Genomic DNA, 20280 nt, shown 5'->3' with positions numbered 1-20280 from the left:
CCTGATCCCACAGCCCCTCCCTGGGCAGGGAATTCAGCCCCAATCTCTCACCTGATCCCACAGCCCCTCCCTGGGCAGGGAATTCAGCCCCAATCTCTCACCTGATCCCACAGAGCCTCCTTGGGCAGGGAATCCAGCCCAAATCCCTCACCTGATCCCACAGCCCCTCCCTGGGCAGGGAATCCAGCCCCAATCCCTCACCTGATCCCACAGCCCCTCCCTGGGCAGGGAATTCAGCCCCAATCCCTCACCTGATCCCACAGAGCCTCCCTGGGCAGGGAATCCAGCCCAAATCCCTCACCTGATCCCACAGAGCCTCCCTGGGCAGGGAATTCAGCCCCAATCCCTCACCTGATCCCACAGAGCCTCCCTGGGCAGGGAATTCAGCCCCAAATCCTTCACCTGATCCCACAGAGCCTCCCTGGGCAGGGAATCCAGCCCAGTCCCTGATCCCAGCAGAAGTGCAGCCACAGCTGGGCCAGCTGTGAGCAGGAGCAGCCCCTCCCCAGCAGTGTGGGGGGATGTGAGTGGATGGAATCCACACGGGAATTGTCTGTTTTTGGTGAAATAATCCCTGCAGCTGCTGTGCTGGGACATCTCCAGTGGGCTCAGGGGGTGCAGGCTCAGGCTCTGGGGATTTTCTGGACACACAAACTAACACAAGGGCTCAAAGGGATGCTTTTTTCCTCATAATCTACTGACATCCAGCAAGTGACTTCCCCAGCCACGCATATTTCAGGATTTGCTAATTGGTTTCTATGATGCACTTGAGGAAAAGCGTGTCCTCCCTCACGTAGGCGTGTTTGGGGGACTGCAGTTTGGACAAGGGCAGGAACATGGGGCAGCCACTGGCCACATTCATGTCATTCACCGGCCTCTGGAAGGAGGCAGAAGTCAGGTCTGGGCGAAAGGCATCGATTACGTGTTCCCTGTTATTTTGGTCAAGCAACATAAATGTCACCTGAAAAACAGAACGTGGCAATGAGGAGTTACTGGAGTGAAAAACAAACCAAGCAGGGACAGAAGTGCAGCAAAAGCAGCTGGATGCTCCTCTGGTAATTAAATACACACTGTAACAAATGTTTCCAACCTGCAAGGTCAGTTCATGTGAACTCCCAGATGAAGTTTTTAAAACTTTGCTACCCATAAAACAGAATTAAATTAAATCAAGTAAGGAATTATTCCTTGGTAGAGAACTGTACAGTCCAAAGGCTTTTTTCCTTCGTCTCTCCTGACAACTTAAACAGCCCCTGGGTTTGGTTACAGTCATTACATTTATTCTGTTATTGTGGTTTGGAATCAGAAGAAACAGCTCAGTTGCCCATGCACAAATATGTAAAAGACACAACCTAAATATCAACATAGAATCTCCCCAGCTCATTATCCCTTTTATTAACTCACAGTTCTATAGCTTGAAATACGAAATATCTGTAATAATCTTCAAATACAGTGAGGATTAGAAACTTTGATTTCTATTTTTTGGCTGCTCACAGGCAGTAAAACTGTTTATAGGAAAGACTTACAGAATTATTACTCCACAAAATGCCAGAGCAGAGATCAGGCCCTGCTTTTTTCACTGCTTTTAACCATTGCTGCCATTATCAGGTCACACTTAGGGGAAAAAACAAGACCAGGATTACCTCAGACATCTGTGGCACCTCTGTAAGTGGAACTCTCACCTCACCCCACTGATGCCTTCAGCAAATCATAATTCCCTCCTAAACTGATGCTACCTGTGTTTAGCAAGAGCCAGGAGAAGATGTGTGGTTTAGCCCAGGTGGACACAGGTGGGAACAACTCAAGCACCACGTTCTGGTGCCTGAAAATCCTGCCTGGCAAAGTCTGGAATATCAGCAGGAGCAGCTTTCCCCACGAGGGACTCCAGTCAGAGACAACTTATTACCCAGGACTGCAGGACAGCTCCTCACCTTTGGAAAGGGATGTGGGAAAGCTCTCAGCTTCCACAAAACTCCAGAGAAAGTCACCTTGTGTTGACTTTTGGCTGGGATCAGATATGGAAATGTTTCCCTTCTTACCTTGTGCCTGAAAGGCCACGGGAGCAAAGCGTCGTAGTCTCCCTTCATGACAACGAAGAACAGGGACATGTGGGTTCCTTTCCCTGTGCCATCCCCGTTCAGGTACACCCTCAGACACACCTTGTAGCCATATTTTGCAGTGTAAAAAGCTGAAAATCAGAACTTTTCATTAGTAAAGCTGTTTTTTGGGGGGATAAAAGGCATAATGTGTGTTTTGGCATATGGGAAAACTGTGGCGTGGCTTGCTCTCACAGAAAGGAGCACAGACAAATCAGCACTCCCTGGGGATTACAAGCAATGAAAACCCAGTGGTTGGAATCCTTTCAGTGCCTCAAACCTTGGTGAAAATTACCTGTTATTAGCCACACAAGTGTACTGTACCTAATCCAATTAGTCCCCACATGGGAAGAGCTGCACCGTGTGGTGCCAGCAGGCACCGAGTGAGGGCTGGGAGCGATGGATCCACTGCAAGCAGCTCTGCTGGAGGGCAAAGTGCAGGGTGAGAGCCCAAATTAGAGCACAGCCCTCTGGAAAAGCACATCCCAGAGCCCTGGGTTACAGATCTCTGCATAAACAGCATCTTGGTTTAAGGAGCTGTTTTAAAGATCCTCCTGCTGGCACGAGCAGAAAGAAGAGTTCTGGAGAAATGGGGGGGTTTGTGAACACACATCTCCATCTTGTGCTTTACCTGGGGAGTAGAAACTGACTGTCCTGCCAGTCACAGAGTCCTGGAGCTTCCTGCCAACATCTGTGATTTTCCAGAGGAAGATCCCATCGTAGGAAGCTTGCTCAGAGAACACCAGGCTCTTGTGCAGGCTGCTCAGGCCCGCGTCCTTCTGCGTCAGGCACCGGTGCAACTCTGAAATCTGGGCAAAAAAAAACAGTCCTCAGTCACCCCCTGCTCCAGGCTGTGCTGCAGGGGTGGCTGAATCCTTCTGGAGTCCTCATGTTCTGGAAGTTGTGCTTTGATTCCTTTCTAAGTGACAGCATTATGTCAAAACATACACAGAGATGTTGTTTGGGCCTCCAGGCAAAATGCTGCTGGGAGAGGATCAGGCAATTAAACAGCTCTCCTGCCTGCTCACAGCCTGATCATGGCAAACTCTGACACTCAAAACTCTCAGGAATATCTCACTACCTAAATGTGGATTTAGAGAACAAATATTAGAGATCCAAGTTTGAAAATGTATCAAACAACAAAAGGATCCTGGATATGTGTCCGGATCTGAACCCTTCACAGCTCAAACTCCCGTTCTGATCCCTACCCCAGCTCTCCCTGGTGTGTGCCAGTATTTGTTGTCTGGAGAACAAGCACCCAGACAATCCTTGCTGTAATTTTTTACCTTCAGTTCAAGGCTCCGTATTATGTTCTGGTCCAGTTCACTCTGTCTCCTGAAGGCCAGGATTTCCAAATTAGAGCTCTCCACCTCCTTATTGAGCACTGCCACAATGTTCTCAAAGACATGCAGCTTATTTTCCAGCTCAGAAATCACCTTCTCCCTCATGAGCTGCTGCAGGACAGACTGATCTTCAGGAACAGAGGATCCAGGGAAGCAGTCCACTTCTGGATCCCTGCTGAATTCCAGCCCTGCTGGGATCTGCAGGTCAGAGATGCTTTTTCCTGAGCTCCTCAAGCCCTGTGCAGCTCTGGCAGCAGAGCACAAGGTTCCCTGCAGGTGCCTGATGTGCTGCAGCAGGAGCAGCATGTGGGCCCCCACTGAGGACTTCTCGTGCTCCTTCAGCTTCTCTTTGCTTCCCTGGAAGAGACAACGCTGTCAGTGCACCCTCCATGACCAACCCAACTGGCCTGGGGCCAAACCCAGCAATGCTGCAGCTCCCTGGGAGATGGAAAAACTGCGAGGTGCAGGTGCAGCTCCATCACCTGGCATCAGCAGGGCTGACTCTGCTTTAAGGGACGCTTCCCTGAAGGGAATGGCCAAAGCAGGGTAGAACATTCCTGAAGGGACCTGTTCCACTCACCCTAAATGCACAGCCAACTTCAGAAAAACAACACCCATCCTTGTTGGCTGAGGATGCAGAGTGGCTCTGTTGAGAAACACAAATGCAGAGGAAATAATCAAAACCAATTGAAATTAATTCTCTTATTTCCCTACAAAATACCTAAGCCACAAAACCAGCAGTCATAAATCAGATTAATTCAAGTCAAGGCAATTCCACAGCTCCCAGTGCCCAGCCAGCTTTGAAAATTGATGGTAAATCAATTAAGAGTGTGGTTGATGACAAGTTTCCTGCACACAGCCTAGCAGTGATGTGTCCATCTCACAGACCCCATCATGACAGAACGCAATTTAACAACTTCTCATAAATAAGATGCTGTAGATACACTGCTGTACAGCACACTCCTGCTCATGTGGCTCACTCAAGGCATGAGAGGAAACAAAGATTTGCTCATTTCACAAGATTAATTGAGAAGAAAATGTAGGGAAGGTAATTGTGGGAGCAGGGAAGATGAGGCAGCCAGCAGGGCTTTGCTGGGATGTAAAGAGCAGCCAGATACAACTGCTGGATCTGAAGATGTTCTCAGGTGTTTGTTGAACCTAAATGAACAAATGATAATTTTATTAATTGGAATAAAGCCACATTGCACTCACTCATCTTTCACCCACCTTTTCCTCTGATGCTGTTTCTGCTTGCACAGGTTTTTGTTCCTTGCATAAACTGCCTTCACATGAATGCTCCTGTCATTAAAACAAGAAGGAAAACATTCAGCACCTTCCTTAATTGAAGGTCACCCTGGGATATTGGATACAAGATTGGCAATGTGCAGGTGTTGCCAGGTTCAAACCAAAGTTATGTGAACACACAAAAACATGCACTCACATGCAGTGACAAGCTGAGGGTTACAGAACAGGAAACAACAATGACCAGCAGAACGGGAAATTCAAATATATACAGATATATATATATATATGAACATAAACAGGTTACAGCACAGGAAACTCCAATATAAATTCAAATTCAAATATAATTCAAATATAAACTCTTCTTGCATTGACTCCATACACTTTGCTCAATGTGCAGACCCTTCTTGCATCCTGCTTATGAATATTTTTGGAGGCTGGAACCCAAATTCTCCACCATGATGTGCTAAAGCAAAATACATCAGCACTCCCAGGAGGCTTCCTGCCATTTCTGCCTCCAGGAGGGGTGAAGAGATCCCCCTGCCACTGGCTCTGTAATATCTGTATTTAACACAGCAGCTGTCAGCTTTCCCTTCACACTCTTCAGAGGGGGTGGCTTTAATCTCCACAAACTCCTTTGCACACCAGCTCTGAGGTTTCCCTTTCGATTCTCAGAACTGCAGCCACGGGTTTTTCTTTTTTAAACACTCTTTATCTTGCCAGTGATCTTATTAATTTCTGCTCTTTTACTTCTTCAGATCACCCATTCCTTGAGGGGGAGAGGCACTGCCCTTCAGAGGAGAGAAGTTTATTTAAAAATAGAGAAATACAAAAAAATCAAAAGACCTAAAACAGAATAAATAAGATGAAGAGAGCAAGAGCAGCACCCAAAATTTACTATTTTCTCCCAGAGGGTTGTAGACCCATAAAATACCCACAAATAATCAAAATTTGGGACTCGGTGCAGATTTATTAAAGCAGATCATGTAACCAGAATTCTACACATCCTAAAGGAGGCAGATAAAAAAGCCACACCTCAAGGCCAACCCCCTGCTCGGTTGCCAAGGTTTCCTAACCAAAATATGAATTAGGTGGTAGCTGAGTGGAGTGAGTGGGAGGAAAACAGCCCTGGAGAGCCCTGAGCAGAGAGCTCAGCTTTTCCCCCTCCTGCACTCACAGAAGGGATTTAGTGTTGCCACCTTCTGGTATTCAGAGTTTTGGGAAAGGCTGGGTTTAGCACCACCAGGATGTGCCTGGCTCCAGGTTCTCCTCTCTCTGCAGGTTGGTAAAGGATGGAGAGCACAAGCAGAAGCTTCCCAGGGAGCAGATTTGAGCAGAGCACCCGAGTCTCGTAATTCCATATAAATCTCTCAGCTCAGTATTTGGAAAGGCACCAATTTGTGACACTTTGGACACACAGAGCTACCCAGAACTATTTACATCTCTGAAATACCCACAGCCCTCCTGTCACGTGGGTCTTTAATCACATTGCCTTATTTACCATTATTATTCTCTTGAAATCATCTGGAGGGAACAATATTCATTGTTTTGAGCAAATAGCAAAAAAAAAATTATAAAGCAACCCTGGTTGAATGGGCACTGAGATATTTGTGGCAGATTCAGAGTGAGATCTACCTGGTCTATGGACACTGCTGATAATTTGGAGGTTTATGCCTGATCAGATCTAATAGAAATAATATCTGACAGAATCCTGCCCTACACATTTGTGGGTAGCTTTAGCCTGAATAAGCTTCAGCCACTTTCAAGATCCCTTCTCTGCCACTGTCTCTGCTTTTCTGGTTTTCTCTTACCTCACACCAGGGCACATTTTGAGCCAGGAGCTGAAACCTGGGCTGCCTGAGCCCAGGGGAGCACATGGGTACTTTGTCACACCACCAGCACATTATCACATCCATTTTTCCCTCCAACACTTGTGTGGAAAAATGATCAAACTCAGGAAAATTAAATATTCCCCAAGTGCAATGGAATCAGGATGGGAAAATGGCATCACAGATTATTAACACCATCAATAGAAAGCTTTTATTTGAGAGAGAAATGTTCTTACCTGGAATTCAGAGCTGGCCAGGCTGCGCTGGCACTGCTGACACACTGTCACATTATTGACACATCCATTTTCCAAGTGATCTGCCAGCTTCCTTCTCATCACCACGTGCCCACAGCCAGTGTGACAAGGGATCAAAGCATATTCACATAAACTCTGATGCTCCTGGAAGTAAAAAGTTATAAAGCAACATGTAAAGTGATGATTCATTTTTGTCTATAAATAGTCTCTGTTCTGGCAGCCCAGGGCTCTGATCTGAATTTCTTCTAAGCTTGGGTAAAGTCCCACTGCACAAAGTTACTGAGATTACTGGTGAAAAATTCACCAACTTTATTGGGGCTTTTTCTGTTAATTATTCATTTTAAAAATCTCACAACCAAAACCAAACAACATTTGGTAAATTCAAACACAAGGTCTCCCTTAAACAGTCTCTCAGGGCTTTTGTTTGAAAACATGATCCTGCTCCCAGCTTTCTCCCTTGTATTATTACTCAGATTTGCATGGCAGATTCACAAATCTTGACCACTTAAATATTTTAATTGAGGCATTTCAGATCAGCCTGCGAAGAATGATGAATACAATCAATACACACACACAGGAGGGAATTATTTCTCCTATAAAACACACCAAGGACATTGTCTGAACAGTGACTCTGCCCTGTCACAACCTGCTTGTTGCAGCCTTGCACTTAAAATGATAAGGAAACCACTGGAAAAAAATATCAAGTTGATGTAAATTTGTGCAATGTGAACTTCATTCAGGATGTTCTGAATTTGGTCAAAGCCCTACTAAAGTTAATCACAGAACCACAGAATTATTTGGGTTGGAAGGGACCTTAAAGATCATCCAGCCCCAACCCCCTCCCATGTGGATTTAACCTTCCATAGATTAATGGCACATTTTTAGACAAAAACATTGGTATAAATCACAATACTGACACTGATTCTAATTAATTGCATGAATTTGTGTCTGCTGATACCCTGGTTTCAGTGCCTCTCTGTCCCCATTCCATATTAATCTGAATAAACTCTCTTTAAACATACTTCAAAATCTTTCATGATACCAGACCAGCTGCACCCAAGGGTCACACAGTGGACTCTGAGTTCAGAAATCTCTTTATTAATGGCAGCATCACCAAAAGCCTGGAAAGAAAACAAAGTAAGGAAAAAAAAAACTCATTAGTGAGAAAGTATTTCTGGATGTATCCTTGGAATAGGAAAAGGGTGGCAGAAATCCACACCTTGATAAATCTTTAATTTATTTTTTTTTTAATTTACTGTATTGAATAAGACCCCGTGACCTGGCAAGTTAATCTTAGCATAGTAGGAACCCAAATAATTATTAAAACATTTATTTCTTAGCACTCAAAAATAATCTGACACGATATTTATTTACTGAAAATAAGTACAGCTCTAATTTTACATTTCACAGGAGCCTGAGATATTTCACATGCAGCGAATGTGCTGACAGGACCCTGACTGTGGGGTCCCTTAATGAATGCATTTCATTATCAGGGTCATTAACACCTCCTAAATGTGCTGCAGAGAGGACTTGAGAGCCTCTGCACTGAGTGCACTGCTCAGATCTGGGCTGTTTCCATTTAGCAGACACTGTGCTAAAAAAAAATCTGAACCAGATGGGAGAGAGGTTTGTTCTTTGCACTACGTAGATTTTTGTGTTATTTAAACATGAGCAATTGTACAATTGTTATGTAATTATGAAATACTGCACACTTTAATGTTACATTTTGCACTAAAATAGGCGCAAGAAGAAGCCCTGCCACAGTTTAAAGGCATTTTTTTGGATACTCTGGAGGTAAGTACAGTGCAGAGAAATGCAGATTTCACATGGAATAATGCAGAGTAAGGACTGGGAGGGGAAAGCTTTACAAATAGAGGCAAGAAAGTATTTATAAACTGTGCCCACATTTCAAAGTTCCTGAAAATCTACCCAGCATTTGTTGGGAATGATCCACACTGGCAGATCCTCCTCCCTTCCTGGCTTCATGTGGACACCCAGCAGGCAAAGGAGCTGCTCACAACCACTCACCCACAGCCTGCAGAGATTCCCAGCTCACTCAGGGAGAGCCCCAGAGCAGAGAAATCCCAAATGACAGTCAAAGCACGTTCAGAAGGGTTCAGCTGCACCTATTTGTGCAGGAAATCTGTTATTGGGAAATTAATTGCAGAACTGAGGCGTTGTTTTTTGGTTTTTTTCCTGGGATATTACCAAGTCCAGCATCAGCAGCAGATCCATTATTTTGCTGCTTTCTAAGCTTTGGTTTTTATGCCGCTGTGTATTTGTTTTCATTCCCCCCTAAAAAATTTAGACAAATGATGTGTCTGTTGACATCCCTGCATGTAATCAGAGAGGAGGGAAAAAGACAAACTGGGACTGGGCCTTTCTGCCCAGTTTGTGTTTGGGATCCAGAACAGAACAGCAATTTGCCTGGAAAATCACACAAGAAGAGATCTGCAGCATTAAATTACAGATGAAACATTTGCCAGGGCATAGTTTTGTATCAATTATTATGTTCAGCTTCATGCTTGAAGGGTACAAGAAGCCACAAGGCTGGAAAATCCATTAAAATACTTGCTGAGGATAATAAGTAACATTTAAGACATATTATTACAAGTAGGAAAGCACCAGTTACTTTGAGACAATAAAAAGTTAATCATATGGAAGAGTTTGGGATTTTACATTGCAGAACCTAGATCTGGAAAGTCCTGAGGCTGCCATTACACTTTTTAAAACCAAAAACTCTGGGAAATCCAAGTTATTAAAGCCTAAGTTAAAATGTGTAACTATCAGCTGCTATTACATTAGATATTATTCCCTTCTGAACTCCAGCCCAATGATGACTTCAGAGAATGGTTAATGATAAATTAATGATCTGTGAACTACAACTTACCCTTTCTTCTGCCAATAGGCTTTCCTCACCTAAAGTGTTGGGATCTTCCTCTTTACATTTCTGGCAAATTGCAGTTTTATTGTTTCTGGTAAAAAGAAAGAAAAATTGAATAACAATCCAGTGGTGCACTGCAGTTTAGGAGGTCTCTATATAGGCACTGACACAAATAAAACCATGAAAATTGTGATTTCCACTCAGAATCCATAGTCCTTGTTCACTAAAGGGCCAACTCTGGAACACACTGATGTCCAAAAAGTTTTGCTCTTCTGTTCTTTGAGACCAAGACTATGCCCATTAATCCAATCTGTATTTCAGTAAAATAAGGGCAACCTGAACCATAAAGAGGAATAAAGATGGAAAGCTATTTATCCCATGAATGATTCAAAAACTCCAAGCAAGAAAGAGAAGGTGAAAACAAAAGTCTTTTAAAACACAGAAAACGCCTATTTTACCCAGACAGATATAGACACATGACAGCATATTTACTAAAACCCCATCACATCCCTTATCAGAGAACTGTAAAGCACCATGGAAGGATTCCATCCAAGGCCTGGACCAGTCCTTCAAGGTTAAATCAGAATGATTATGTCACAGATAGGAAAACTCTGTCAGGCCCCAGAGACTCCCACGGTGGGAACAAGGAGGAGGCAGGGGGTATCCTGCATTCCACCATGGAAAATCCACCAGAGAGCAGTCCCTGGGCACAGCACGTACCTGACGATCCAGGAGAGGCAGGCAGAGCAGTACCTGTGCCCACACAGCGTCTGCAGGGCTTGCTTCAGGATGTTGTTGCAGTTACTGCACAGGAACTTCTGACCAGGCACATCCTCGCAAATGTTGGTGGGGTACCCGAAGGGAAACTCGTTCTCATCAGGGGAAGAGCCCGGGGTGTCCTGCAGGCTCCTGGGGGTGTTCTCAGCCATCTGAAGCCAGCACTGTCAGAGAGGAGATGGAATCCAGGTGTACACACTCACTTGGATGTGAGAGGATGCACCAGAGTCCTCAAGCACCCCAAACCTGAGCAGTAACAGCGCTGGGTCTGCAGTGACAGTGACAGTGACAGCGTGACCAAATGTCACAGTGGGGTTTGACCTGGCAGGAAATTACTGCACACCTTGAAAATCTCCCTCAAACACAACAGAAAAATAGACAGTGGCCTAAAAGGAGGGGGTTGGGGATTTCTTTCAAGCGTTTTTAGCTTGTACAAAGATGAGCCCCATCAGTTCTCATCACATGGGATTGTTTCTGCAGAGAAAATCCCCAGCCACATTCAATTCTCAGCCGCCAAAATTCGTGATTTCACTTCACAGGCACAGAAACTGAGCAGCTGCTGTGTTGACAGTGACTTTCGTGAAGTCACAAAAGTTGTGGTGAAATGACGAAGGAAATCCCAAGTCCACAAGCCCTTAATGCTGTGCTCTGACCAGGCACACCCAGAGCCACCTGTGCCAAGGTGTCATTCACATTCAGTTTGGTTTGCTTAATGAGACCTGTGCAGTGGGGTATTTTTGGAAATGCAGCCAAAACTGATTCTTGGAGTCTCTTGGAAAGTCCAAGGAAGGTTCTCATTCAGAGAACTGGTGCGGTTTGATTATAATAAAGCTATTATTTCCCCATAGCAGTACCGACACAGCATAACCAGTGTCAGTATCACCAGCAGTCAGGTAAGGAATGTGAAAATCAAGAGCCCAGGCTGCGGTGGGCAGGCCGGGCTGGCGGTGTGAGTGCAGTGAGGTGGGCAGGGCACACCCTGGCCTTGAGGCTCAGCTCTGGGAACATCCAGGGTTTTCCATGGCCTTCCTCAGCCGGTGCCCGTGGCCTCTGCAGGCAGCCGGGCGGGGGCTCCGCAGTGACCGCCCAGCCTGCCGGAGCCCTGCCGGAGCCCTGCCGGAGCCCTGCACGGAGCCCTGCCGGAGCCCCGCACGGAGCCCTGCCGGAGCCCTGCACGGAGCCCTGCACGGAGCCCTGCCGGAGCCCTGCACGGAGCTCTGCACGGAGCCCTGCCGGAGCCCTGCACGGAGCTCTGCACGGAGCCCTGCACGGAGCCCTGCACGGAGCCCTGCCGGAGCCCTGCACGGAGCCGGCTGGCACAGCCGAACGGAGCCGGAGGTGTCGGGGGTGGCTGCTGGGGCTGCCCCCGCCCGCTGGCCCAGCCCCGGCTCCGCTCGCCCGGCACGGCCCGGGGGTCCCGGCTCAGGGCTCGGCCGGAGCCCGGGCAGCCCCCGCTGCCCTCCGGGCGCTCCCGGGCCGCGCTTCGGGGAGCGGGCCCGTGGGGCCGGGGGCCGTGGGCGGTTCTCCGCAGCGGGGCCCGCTCCCCTCCATCCCTCCGTCCGTCCCTCTCCTCTCCATCCCTCCCCTCATCCCTGCATCCCTGCCGCTCCCCTCATCCCTCCCCCATCCCCGCCTCTCCCGTACCTGAGCCCGGCGGCCCCGGGCGGGCGCTCACCGCGGTACCGGAGCTGCGGCCGGGAGGCTCGCCCGGATTTCGGCGATGCTGCCTCGCTCCGGCGGGAGGAGCGGGGAGCCCGAGCCGCGCCCGGGGGCCGGAGGGAGCGGGGCTTGCCCTGCTCGGGGCACCGGCGCTGAGGAAAAGCCCCGCGGCGCAAATTCCCCCGGGCCAGCTGAAAGGGAGAATCTGGTGGCCGGTTCCTGAAAGCGGAGCTGGGTCTGCCATGGCGAGCGGCGACTCAGACAGAAAGTCCAGGCTGCCCAGAGCGCGGTGACAGCCCCTGCACCAGAGCCGGGACCGAGCCTCCACCGCCGGGAAACCGAGCCCGGGGAGCCCCCTGAGCCTCACCCCCCAAGGCAGCGGGGAAACACCAGAGTTCTCTAATGTCTGCAAAGCCTTCTTAGACTGCAGCAAAGATTCTACAAAACAAAGTTTCATTTTCAGCAGAAGGTCCTCTTCACCCTTTGCTGCCACCCTCTCTAGCTCTGACACAGGATTCAGTCAGAAAAAGAGTTGTACATGCAAATCTGTTCACTCTTCCTTGTGGGGAATATCCCTGGGGGGTGAGGCCTTGCTCAGAATTCAAAATAAAAAGCAGAGGTGTCTCTGTGGATGCTTCAGTGGCTGTTAATTGCTGCCCTGCCAGGAGCTGCAGGCACTGCAGTGGCTGCTGAGGGATTTCTTGTGCAGCATGGTTTGCCTCAAGTCTGGCACCTTCCCTGCTGGGTGTGCACACACAGACACAACCTCGGTTCCACTTCCTCCTCCCTGCTGATCTACAGCACACCTGTAGGTGCTGGTCTGATGTGCATCTGTAGCTCAGAGTCATCAGGGCTGAGAATTTAACTCAAAGCTCGGGGGAAAATGTGATACAGCCCCAGTGAGGCCTTGGCCTGAGCCATTTGCTCTCAATTGGGTTGTTAAAATTCATCATAAGTTAATTTGGGCCTGGCAGTTTCTGCCAGGATGTGAGTTAAAATCTCTTTCAGAAACTAAAAGATTTCTGGATGTGTTTTTTAAAAAAAATTTAGAGATATAAAGAGGTGTAAGATATTAATTTTAGAATGATCAGTGTTACACCACTCAGGTTTAGGGATGAAGGGGCAGCTCCACCTCTTCCCTGTGCCCTTAACTCACTCCTTGTCTCTTGCTTTGAGACTTCTACAAAGTTTCTGTGATTCTGCTGCACCTCTGTCTCCAAAGGTGCTGAATTACACAAAGAAACTAAAGATAAGGTTTTGGTACTTTCCAAACTAGAGAGATTTCCTGTGGTAAATTTCCCCCATATGAGATCAGTTAACTGAAAACAGGATGTGGCTCAGAGACAGATTAAAATTTGAAGTTTAACTTTACTGTAGAGCCATTCCAGCAGTGCTCAGCATTGCAGGGCACTGTGTTACTATTTAAGGGGAATGACCATTTTATATCCTAGGGAAAAATTGCATAAGGGAATATATTCATATATTTAATAGCACCTTTTAAAAATAAGCCAAGGTATTGAGACTTTTAATGCTACAAATTTCATAGAACATTGAAAATGGAATTTAGGCTCAGATGCTCTGGGTTTTAAAGACTGTAGTCAAAAGGAGAATTGCATTTCAGAGAGATGTTTAAGATAGGGATGTCTCATTCTATGAAAACATGATTTTCAATTAGTTGTATAACTAGTATAAATTAGCTGGAAATGTGCACATGTTCTAGGAAAACCTGAAAAATGGGTAAAACACAGGAAGGAAAGTTTGCTAGTAAAAGCAAATCCAGTGCCCATGAGATTCAGTACTTCTAGGAACTGGAGCTCAGTGCTTCAAGTCAAGATTCCTGCCTGCTCAGAGCTCTGATTTGAAAGAATTCTGTAACCTCCACACTATTACTTATTTTCTGAATGGAAAAAAATAATATCTGTGAGGTTCCATCAATTCAAAGTCAGAAAAAGAAGAATCATTCAATCTGATTATTGTTATCCTCAGCAAACTCAACAGCTTTGCCACAATTCAATCTCTTGTCTCTAATAAAACCTTTTCACATGTTTCAGTTTTATCTGTCTGTGCCTACTACCAGTTGTAGCTCTGCTTTGTTATGGTGATACCCCGAGGACCAGACAGCAGGGAAGTTCCCCACTAAGTTTCATAAGAGTTGGACTGTAACCCTCAAAGAGACATCAGGAATCAATTTTATTCTCCTCATCCCTGCTCTGCCTCAGGATTTTTCCCAGATCATATTCTCTCTAAGACAGTATTACCCTAGGAATATTTTCCTCCAAAGAATAGATACTCTGGAGCACCTCTTCAGCATTTGATAGGAGAAAAGCACCCAAAATCAACACTTTATATAGATCTATCTGTCTGTGTGGCTTATTTCAGTCACTTAGTTAAGCAGCTTCCACAAGCCAAGCCAAGGAATCACCCTGAGGAGCAGAGAGAAAATGGAAGTGTTTCTATCACAGCAGCTTTGATGGTTTCCTACAAGCAAGAGTATTTCAGAGTAACTCATTGAGAGATTTCTGAGGCTGCCTCTGATTTTAGGCAACCAGGCAGATTTTCTTCACATGGAGCAGCTTCCTGGTGGTCTGGTGTCTCAGCCTCTGTCCCCCCCACAGCAGGACAAACGTGGGCTGCAATGTGTGAGCCCAACATGGACCAGTTTGTGCCAGTTTCCCCAGTTGAAGCTCAGCTCTCTGGCCACATGAAGGGTTTTGTTGTACTTGTGGTTGTGCTTCTGTTTCTCTTAACGTACACAGAGCCTGAGCTAAACTGGAAAATTCTGAGCCGCTTATTTCCATTCTTAATGCTTTGGAGAGAACTCTGGGAATGGGAGCTGTGCCCACAGGGAAGCCTGCCAAAACACTCTTCCAAAGCTCTGGATGTGACATGAAAAAACAAGTTCAGATTCAGTATCTTTTGACTCCAAACCAGCTGGGAAAATGTGGATATTCTATTGATTGACTGGGACTAATTAGTGGAAACAGAAAAAGGAAACATCAGATTTATTTAATATCTTCATTAATTCTCATAAATGACAAGAACTGAGGGGAAAGTGAAGGTTATGGCAAATCTCCTTTAACCCTTTCAGAAGTTGCCCATTTTGCTAATAACAGTGAAAAAAAGGGATGTTTAGAAGATGTTTTCCACATGTCAGAAGCAGAAAAAGACTGACTCTGCACTAACTTGCATCTCTCTTCCACTGAGCCCGTAATTCCCTTTGCCATTGCAGAATGACTAACAGCATCAGGCTCAGCTTTCCAATAGTATTTTTCAGGGTGATTCATAATCCTGAGTAATTCCCACACCACCACTGACATGTCTGTTTGTACCTTTATTTTATGAGCAACACACGCAGGGAACACAGAAATTCCAAGTGTTATCTGAGGTTTCACAAAGTGAAAACAAAATTTTCTTTCTAGATGTTGTAAAGGAAAAATAAAGCCCTCACCAAAACACTGCTACACTAAGAAGGAAAACTCCTGAGTGTTCACAATCTAAGATGTTTATAAGGAGGATTCTCAAGGAGAAAGGAAAATAAATTTTAAGCTTAGGAGGAACCTGAATGAAAAATCACAGTTGGAAGTGGGGAAAGCAGGTAAAAGAGTAACACGTTTATATTCTGGATAGGGGAAACAGGTAAGTGTTTAAAGTCCTGAATAAAAAGAGCCCTCTCGTGAGGCCAAACCTCTTGGCAGCTGTGCCAGTGATGGGACTCCAAAAGCCCAAAATCCCAGACATCTTCCCAGCAGCGTCCTTGGAATCCAGCCAAGGAAACAAAACCTGCAGCTCCACATCCAACACCTGAATCACAAAGTGGGTGTTGAAACCCCAAAGCCAGTGAGGGAGGCACACAGGGAATGCTCCTGTCTGCCCAGGCTCAGGAGCAGTGGGAGCCTGGAGGAAACCTGAGCTCAGCCAGGAATTGATTGTGGAGAGGTTTCACAAGCAAAGCTTGGGGTTCCTTGGGGCACGATACAGACTGGAAGCAAATCCAGCATTTCCTAAATCTGGTTCTCCAAAGTCACATCCAAGTTCTTCTAATCTTGTTTCAAAGCCCAGGGAAGTGTTTCTGGGCTGGGACTAATCCCAGTTCAGAACTGGGCACGGGGATTGGCAGGATCAGCACAGGGCAGGGGACACACAGGAGCTGCTGTGGGTTCAGTTACATCCCCCCAGTTTCTGGTATAAATCCCTGGGATCCTGCTAAATTCTGTCACAGATTAATGTGATCCCCAATGGCTCCATCTGCTTTTGATCCTACCTTCTTTTTGAGATTCCTGACCAAAACAGAAGCTTAGGAAAAAACCCACCCTTTAATATTACATAGATTGGTGACTCCAAACTGTTGGAATTCACTACTGCTGGAAATGAATACCCATTTGTACCTCCCTGTCAGAGCCTGGGGATGAATATTCTCTAGGACCGTACAGCAGAAGGTTTTAATGGAAATTTTTATGATTTAGGCAGTGAAAATGACATTTTTATGGCATATTGCTTGTTATAAATAATGAAGGAAACCTGGCTAATCAGACCCTGGCAGAGACAGACAACTCAGCCATGCAGTAAAGGAATGACTTCAGTCACAGCTGCCATTTAGGCCCAGCCTGTCACCAACACCTCAGTTTATGTCTATATATTGCAAATCACCTTTCAGCAGGTATAAACTGGCACAGTGCAACGTGCATCTCCTTCAGTGGGGACGGGTGAGGTGTTCCTGACACATTTCCTCTCTGGAAAGCAATTTTCCCATTGGTTTTTTTGTGCTGCAATTGAAGAAATCCTGTGTCTGCAGATGTGTATATCAAGTGTAGCTCCTCCAAAATAATTGCAATGACACTGATTTGTTTTAGCTGAGGATGTGCTCCTCATGGTACAAACTGCAGGGAACATGGAACTGCCAGTGGAAAGAATGTGCTGCTGGGGCTCCTCTTGTAAAGCCAAATTAGACAATTCCAGTCCATATCAGGGCTCCTTGGAACCAGCCTCAGAGCACTAAACCCAACTCTGAACCTCTGTGTGCTCTGCAGTCCTTTCAACTGGCACCAGTGGGGCTGCTGCCCTTAAGAGAAAATAGATTTTCCACTGTAAATCCCAATTTTGGGGGTTTAATATCTCAGCTGATTTAAAGCTCGTCAAATATAACTTTTTGTTTACTTTGCTTGTAAAAGAAATTGCCCCTTTTAGCTTTCAAGTAGAAAATAAACACAGGAACTATAGTCTGAGCCACAGCACCTTAGGAATAATCTGCATTTCGTGACTTCCAGCTCTGAATGTGGGTAAATATAACCATTTTATAAATAACCCCCTGTGTGTAACAAATATTTCCTGGGATAGAAAAGAAAGGGCTGAATAGAGCAAGTTTTACTCAGGATTTCTCTGCTATTGTTTTCTACACTTGAATGTTCTTTTTATGAGAGTTGTGGTGTTTAACCCAGTTTAGTATTTTCCAGGAAATCAGTTGCTGCTTAAACATGTATCCAAATTCCAAGTTCATTCAGAACTTGAAAAGCAAAATTTAACACAAGGACTGGAATTCTGTAATGATCCAGCAATTGGCAAAACCAAACTCTTGGTTCCCAGGAGAATGAAAGAGCCAAACCCAGATATTTCTCCTAATTAGAGATGAAAACATTATTAAATATCCTAAAAATTGAAAGCATATGTAACTGCTATAAGGTGGGTGTTTTACTGGAAAATAACTGACAGCCATGCTAAATTTCTTTGTGTTCTGATGTAAGAATTCAGCAGGAGATTAAGAACACATTTTGCTGGGAGACATGTCTAAACATTAACATTTACCCAGACTGAAAAGAAGCCTCTGTAGGTGGGGTCAAGTGAGATAACCCTCCATGGATGGACACCAAATTGGCAGCTCCCAGACAGTGATTTTTATTTTTTTAAATGACAAAATAATCTTTACTCAAGAGAAAAAAAGGATTTCCTTACTCTGTGTTCACTCATCTCTTGCACACCCCTTCTCTAATAGATCTACAGACCCCTGCCAGCTGATTCCACAACTTCTTCTTTGTGGAAATGGGTGTTTGATATTGTCTACTAAAAGAGTTTTGAACTTGAAAGGAACCTTACTAAGGATTTTCTTCAAGGATTTTTTACTGCTCCACCTGTTTACTCAGAAGAGACACTGTCCCTACACTGCTGTGCAAATACAGAAAAGAATTTTGGTGTGATATTCTGGCTTTGCATTGTCCAGATGCACTGAACAAACTCACCCTGATGAAGTGAATATTTCTCCCATTCCAAATCATTTCAGATGAGAGTGGAGCATCATAACAAAATAAAAATTATGTGGTAACTTGGACTTGCACCCTCCTAGCTCATGGGAACATTCTTCTCTTCCACCTAGTATTTAATAGATGTGCTGGGGTCAGCCAAGAGAGAATTATCACAGTCACTATGGAGGTATTCAGAAGTAATAATATTAACCTGCAATAGGGATTTACCATTCCTCTTCTAAAACTGTCAGGTATTCCTAATTCCACACCATTTTTGACAGAGCACTTGGCTGAGTAAGACTACCTAGGGCATGTCCTGAAAGATTCTACACACAAAATCACTTCTCCCCTGCTTGGGAAACAATGGCCAGAGAAAGGCACCCTTTGGCTCTCTCCCTAAATTAGTCACAGCTCTTTGGCACAGCCCAGCAGCTTTCAGCCCAGACCAAAGTGTGAGTTTCACGTGTCACTGTGCATAACAGGGTGGAATTTGGGCTATTCAAGTCACTCACCAGCTTGGGTCATTGAGATTAATTTCTGGTTGCAATGAAAAGAGAAATTAGTTCATTTTGTTATGCTTAGCTGTCTAAAAATCAGTAAAATGCAGATGGAAATGTACAGAAATAGATATTTTTTAAAGAGCTAAAGGATAACACAGTATTAACCTTTAGATTTGTTATAATCTCTGGAATTCAACCAACTCAGGTCTGCCAGGAGTATCCAGGGAGAATCACATCTGAATGGCATCTGCTGCGTTTCTTTATTCAAAGGGAAATATATGAAAAAGGAATAAAAGTCTAATGCCCAAACTTATTTAAGTGCCCTTGGAGGGTCCTGCTTTCAGAGATTATCTGTGCAGGCAAGGTCAGTCATCCATTTTCTTGGAAAAGTGGGGATAAACGTGGCCTGGAGCACTTCATTAGGCCGGGGGCAGAGCAGTCACCTCACACTGCCTGGCCTTTGGGGACCCTGCAGCGTGGGGCAGGGAAATGCAAGTTCTCCTGGAAGCACTACAGCTCTTGGCTGGGGATTCAAAGGCTGGAACATTTGGAGACTTGCACATCACAGACATAAACAAGCAAGGAACAGAAAAACACTGTGTACAATTCAGAGAGAAAAGCACTGCTCTGCTGTCCAGAATCCACAGCAAGCTTGGAAGGACAGAATGTGCTTTAAAATAATTTCCATTTCATAATACACATGAGTCACCTAAGCAGTGATTATTCCAAGAATTTCTATGTTTGCTGGGATTAATCCTGGGGGCTGTTTAGTGCCTCAGAACTCTCTGACCATGGGGCACTAAGGTTGGTGTGGCACTGAGCTCTAAAATCACTCCCACGTCATTTCCACCTTCTCTGGTCCTGCTAACGAGGCCCTGTGGAAATCTGCCAACTTAATTTGCATGTGGGAGCAGATGAAGACACAGACAAACCTTTCCCCCAAATGGTTCTGCTGTGAAAGTCAAGCCATGCCATGTGAGGAAGGTAAATCTTCCTGACATTTGTATCTGTACACATCTCCATCCTACACGTGGCTAAATATCTGTACAAATATTCCCATTTAAATACAGGTATTTGAAGTATTTTACTGATCTCAGGGATATACTGGATAGTTAATTCTGAATAGAAAGAGAGATAACAAATAAGATTAAAGATTTTTTTTTTTTTTAAACCAGTGACTGCAATTTGATATTGAAGAGCAGCATTTTAATGTGTTATTTTTAAATAAGTGATTTTCAGGAGCCTTTTTTGCAGTCTGGCTCACTAAAAATCAATAGAATTTAAATGTCACAAGTCACCTGTGAAAACAAGACATGTTTCTTGTCATTTAAAGAGGTAATTAGGTCTCACAATACACAGCCACCAGTTCAGAAGCAGAAATGTTTACAGGTGTCCTGTCTAGACAGCCCCACTGAACGCCTCCGTGTTCTTCTCCCTGCAGTTTGAATTTAAATCCAGTTATTACT

At 45.2% G+C, this 20280-nt stretch overlaps 1 protein-coding gene across 2 annotated transcripts; it reads right to left on the bottom strand.

Annotated features, from left to right (window-relative positions):
- Window positions 1-168: 168 nt before the first annotated feature.
- TRAF1 (TNF receptor associated factor 1) lies at window positions 169-12171 on the bottom strand. 2 transcript variants are annotated; one of them, XM_058853704.1, is made up of 11 exons: window positions 12067-12171; window positions 10366-10586; window positions 9652-9736; window positions 7784-7882; window positions 6744-6905; window positions 4664-4735; window positions 4017-4082; window positions 3380-3793; window positions 2725-2902; window positions 2037-2185; window positions 169-961 (listed from the first exon to the last, which is right to left on the bottom strand). In XM_058853704.1, the coding sequence occupies exons 2-11, from the start codon at window positions 10572-10574 to the stop codon at window positions 746-748; spliced, it is 1650 nt and encodes a 549-aa protein (XP_058709687.1). In that variant the 5' UTR covers window positions 10575-10586; window positions 12067-12171; the 3' UTR covers window positions 169-745. The 2 variants fall into 2 exon arrangements, with proteins under 2 accessions (XP_058709687.1, XP_058709688.1); XM_058853705.1 differs by lacking the exon at window positions 12067-12171 and having other exon boundaries at window positions 10366-10643.
- Between the last annotated feature and the right edge of the window lie 8109 nt (window positions 12172-20280).

The sequence above is a fragment of the Poecile atricapillus genome, chromosome 20 (assembly GCF_030490865.1).
Source record: "Poecile atricapillus isolate bPoeAtr1 chromosome 20, bPoeAtr1.hap1, whole genome shotgun sequence".
Classification (NCBI taxonomy): Eukaryota; Metazoa; Chordata; class Aves; order Passeriformes; family Paridae; genus Poecile; species Poecile atricapillus.
This window is presented reverse-complemented; position numbering and strand designations above follow the sequence as displayed.

Excerpts from the sequence above, each read along its gene's own strand:
- TRAF1 (XM_058853704.1), bottom strand. The coding sequence starts at position 10,574 with ATGGCTGAGAACACCCCCAGGAGCCTGCAGGACACCCCGGGCTCTTCC. Across the intron at positions 6,906-7,783 it reads GTATCATGAAAGATTTTGAA|GAGCATCAGAGTTTATGTGA; the intron begins GTATGTTTAAAG and ends TTTTACTTCCAG. Across the intron at positions 2,903-3,379 it reads TACGGAGCCTTGAACTGAAG|ATTTCAGAGTTGCACCGGTG; the intron begins GTAAAAAATTAC and ends TTTTTTGCCCAG.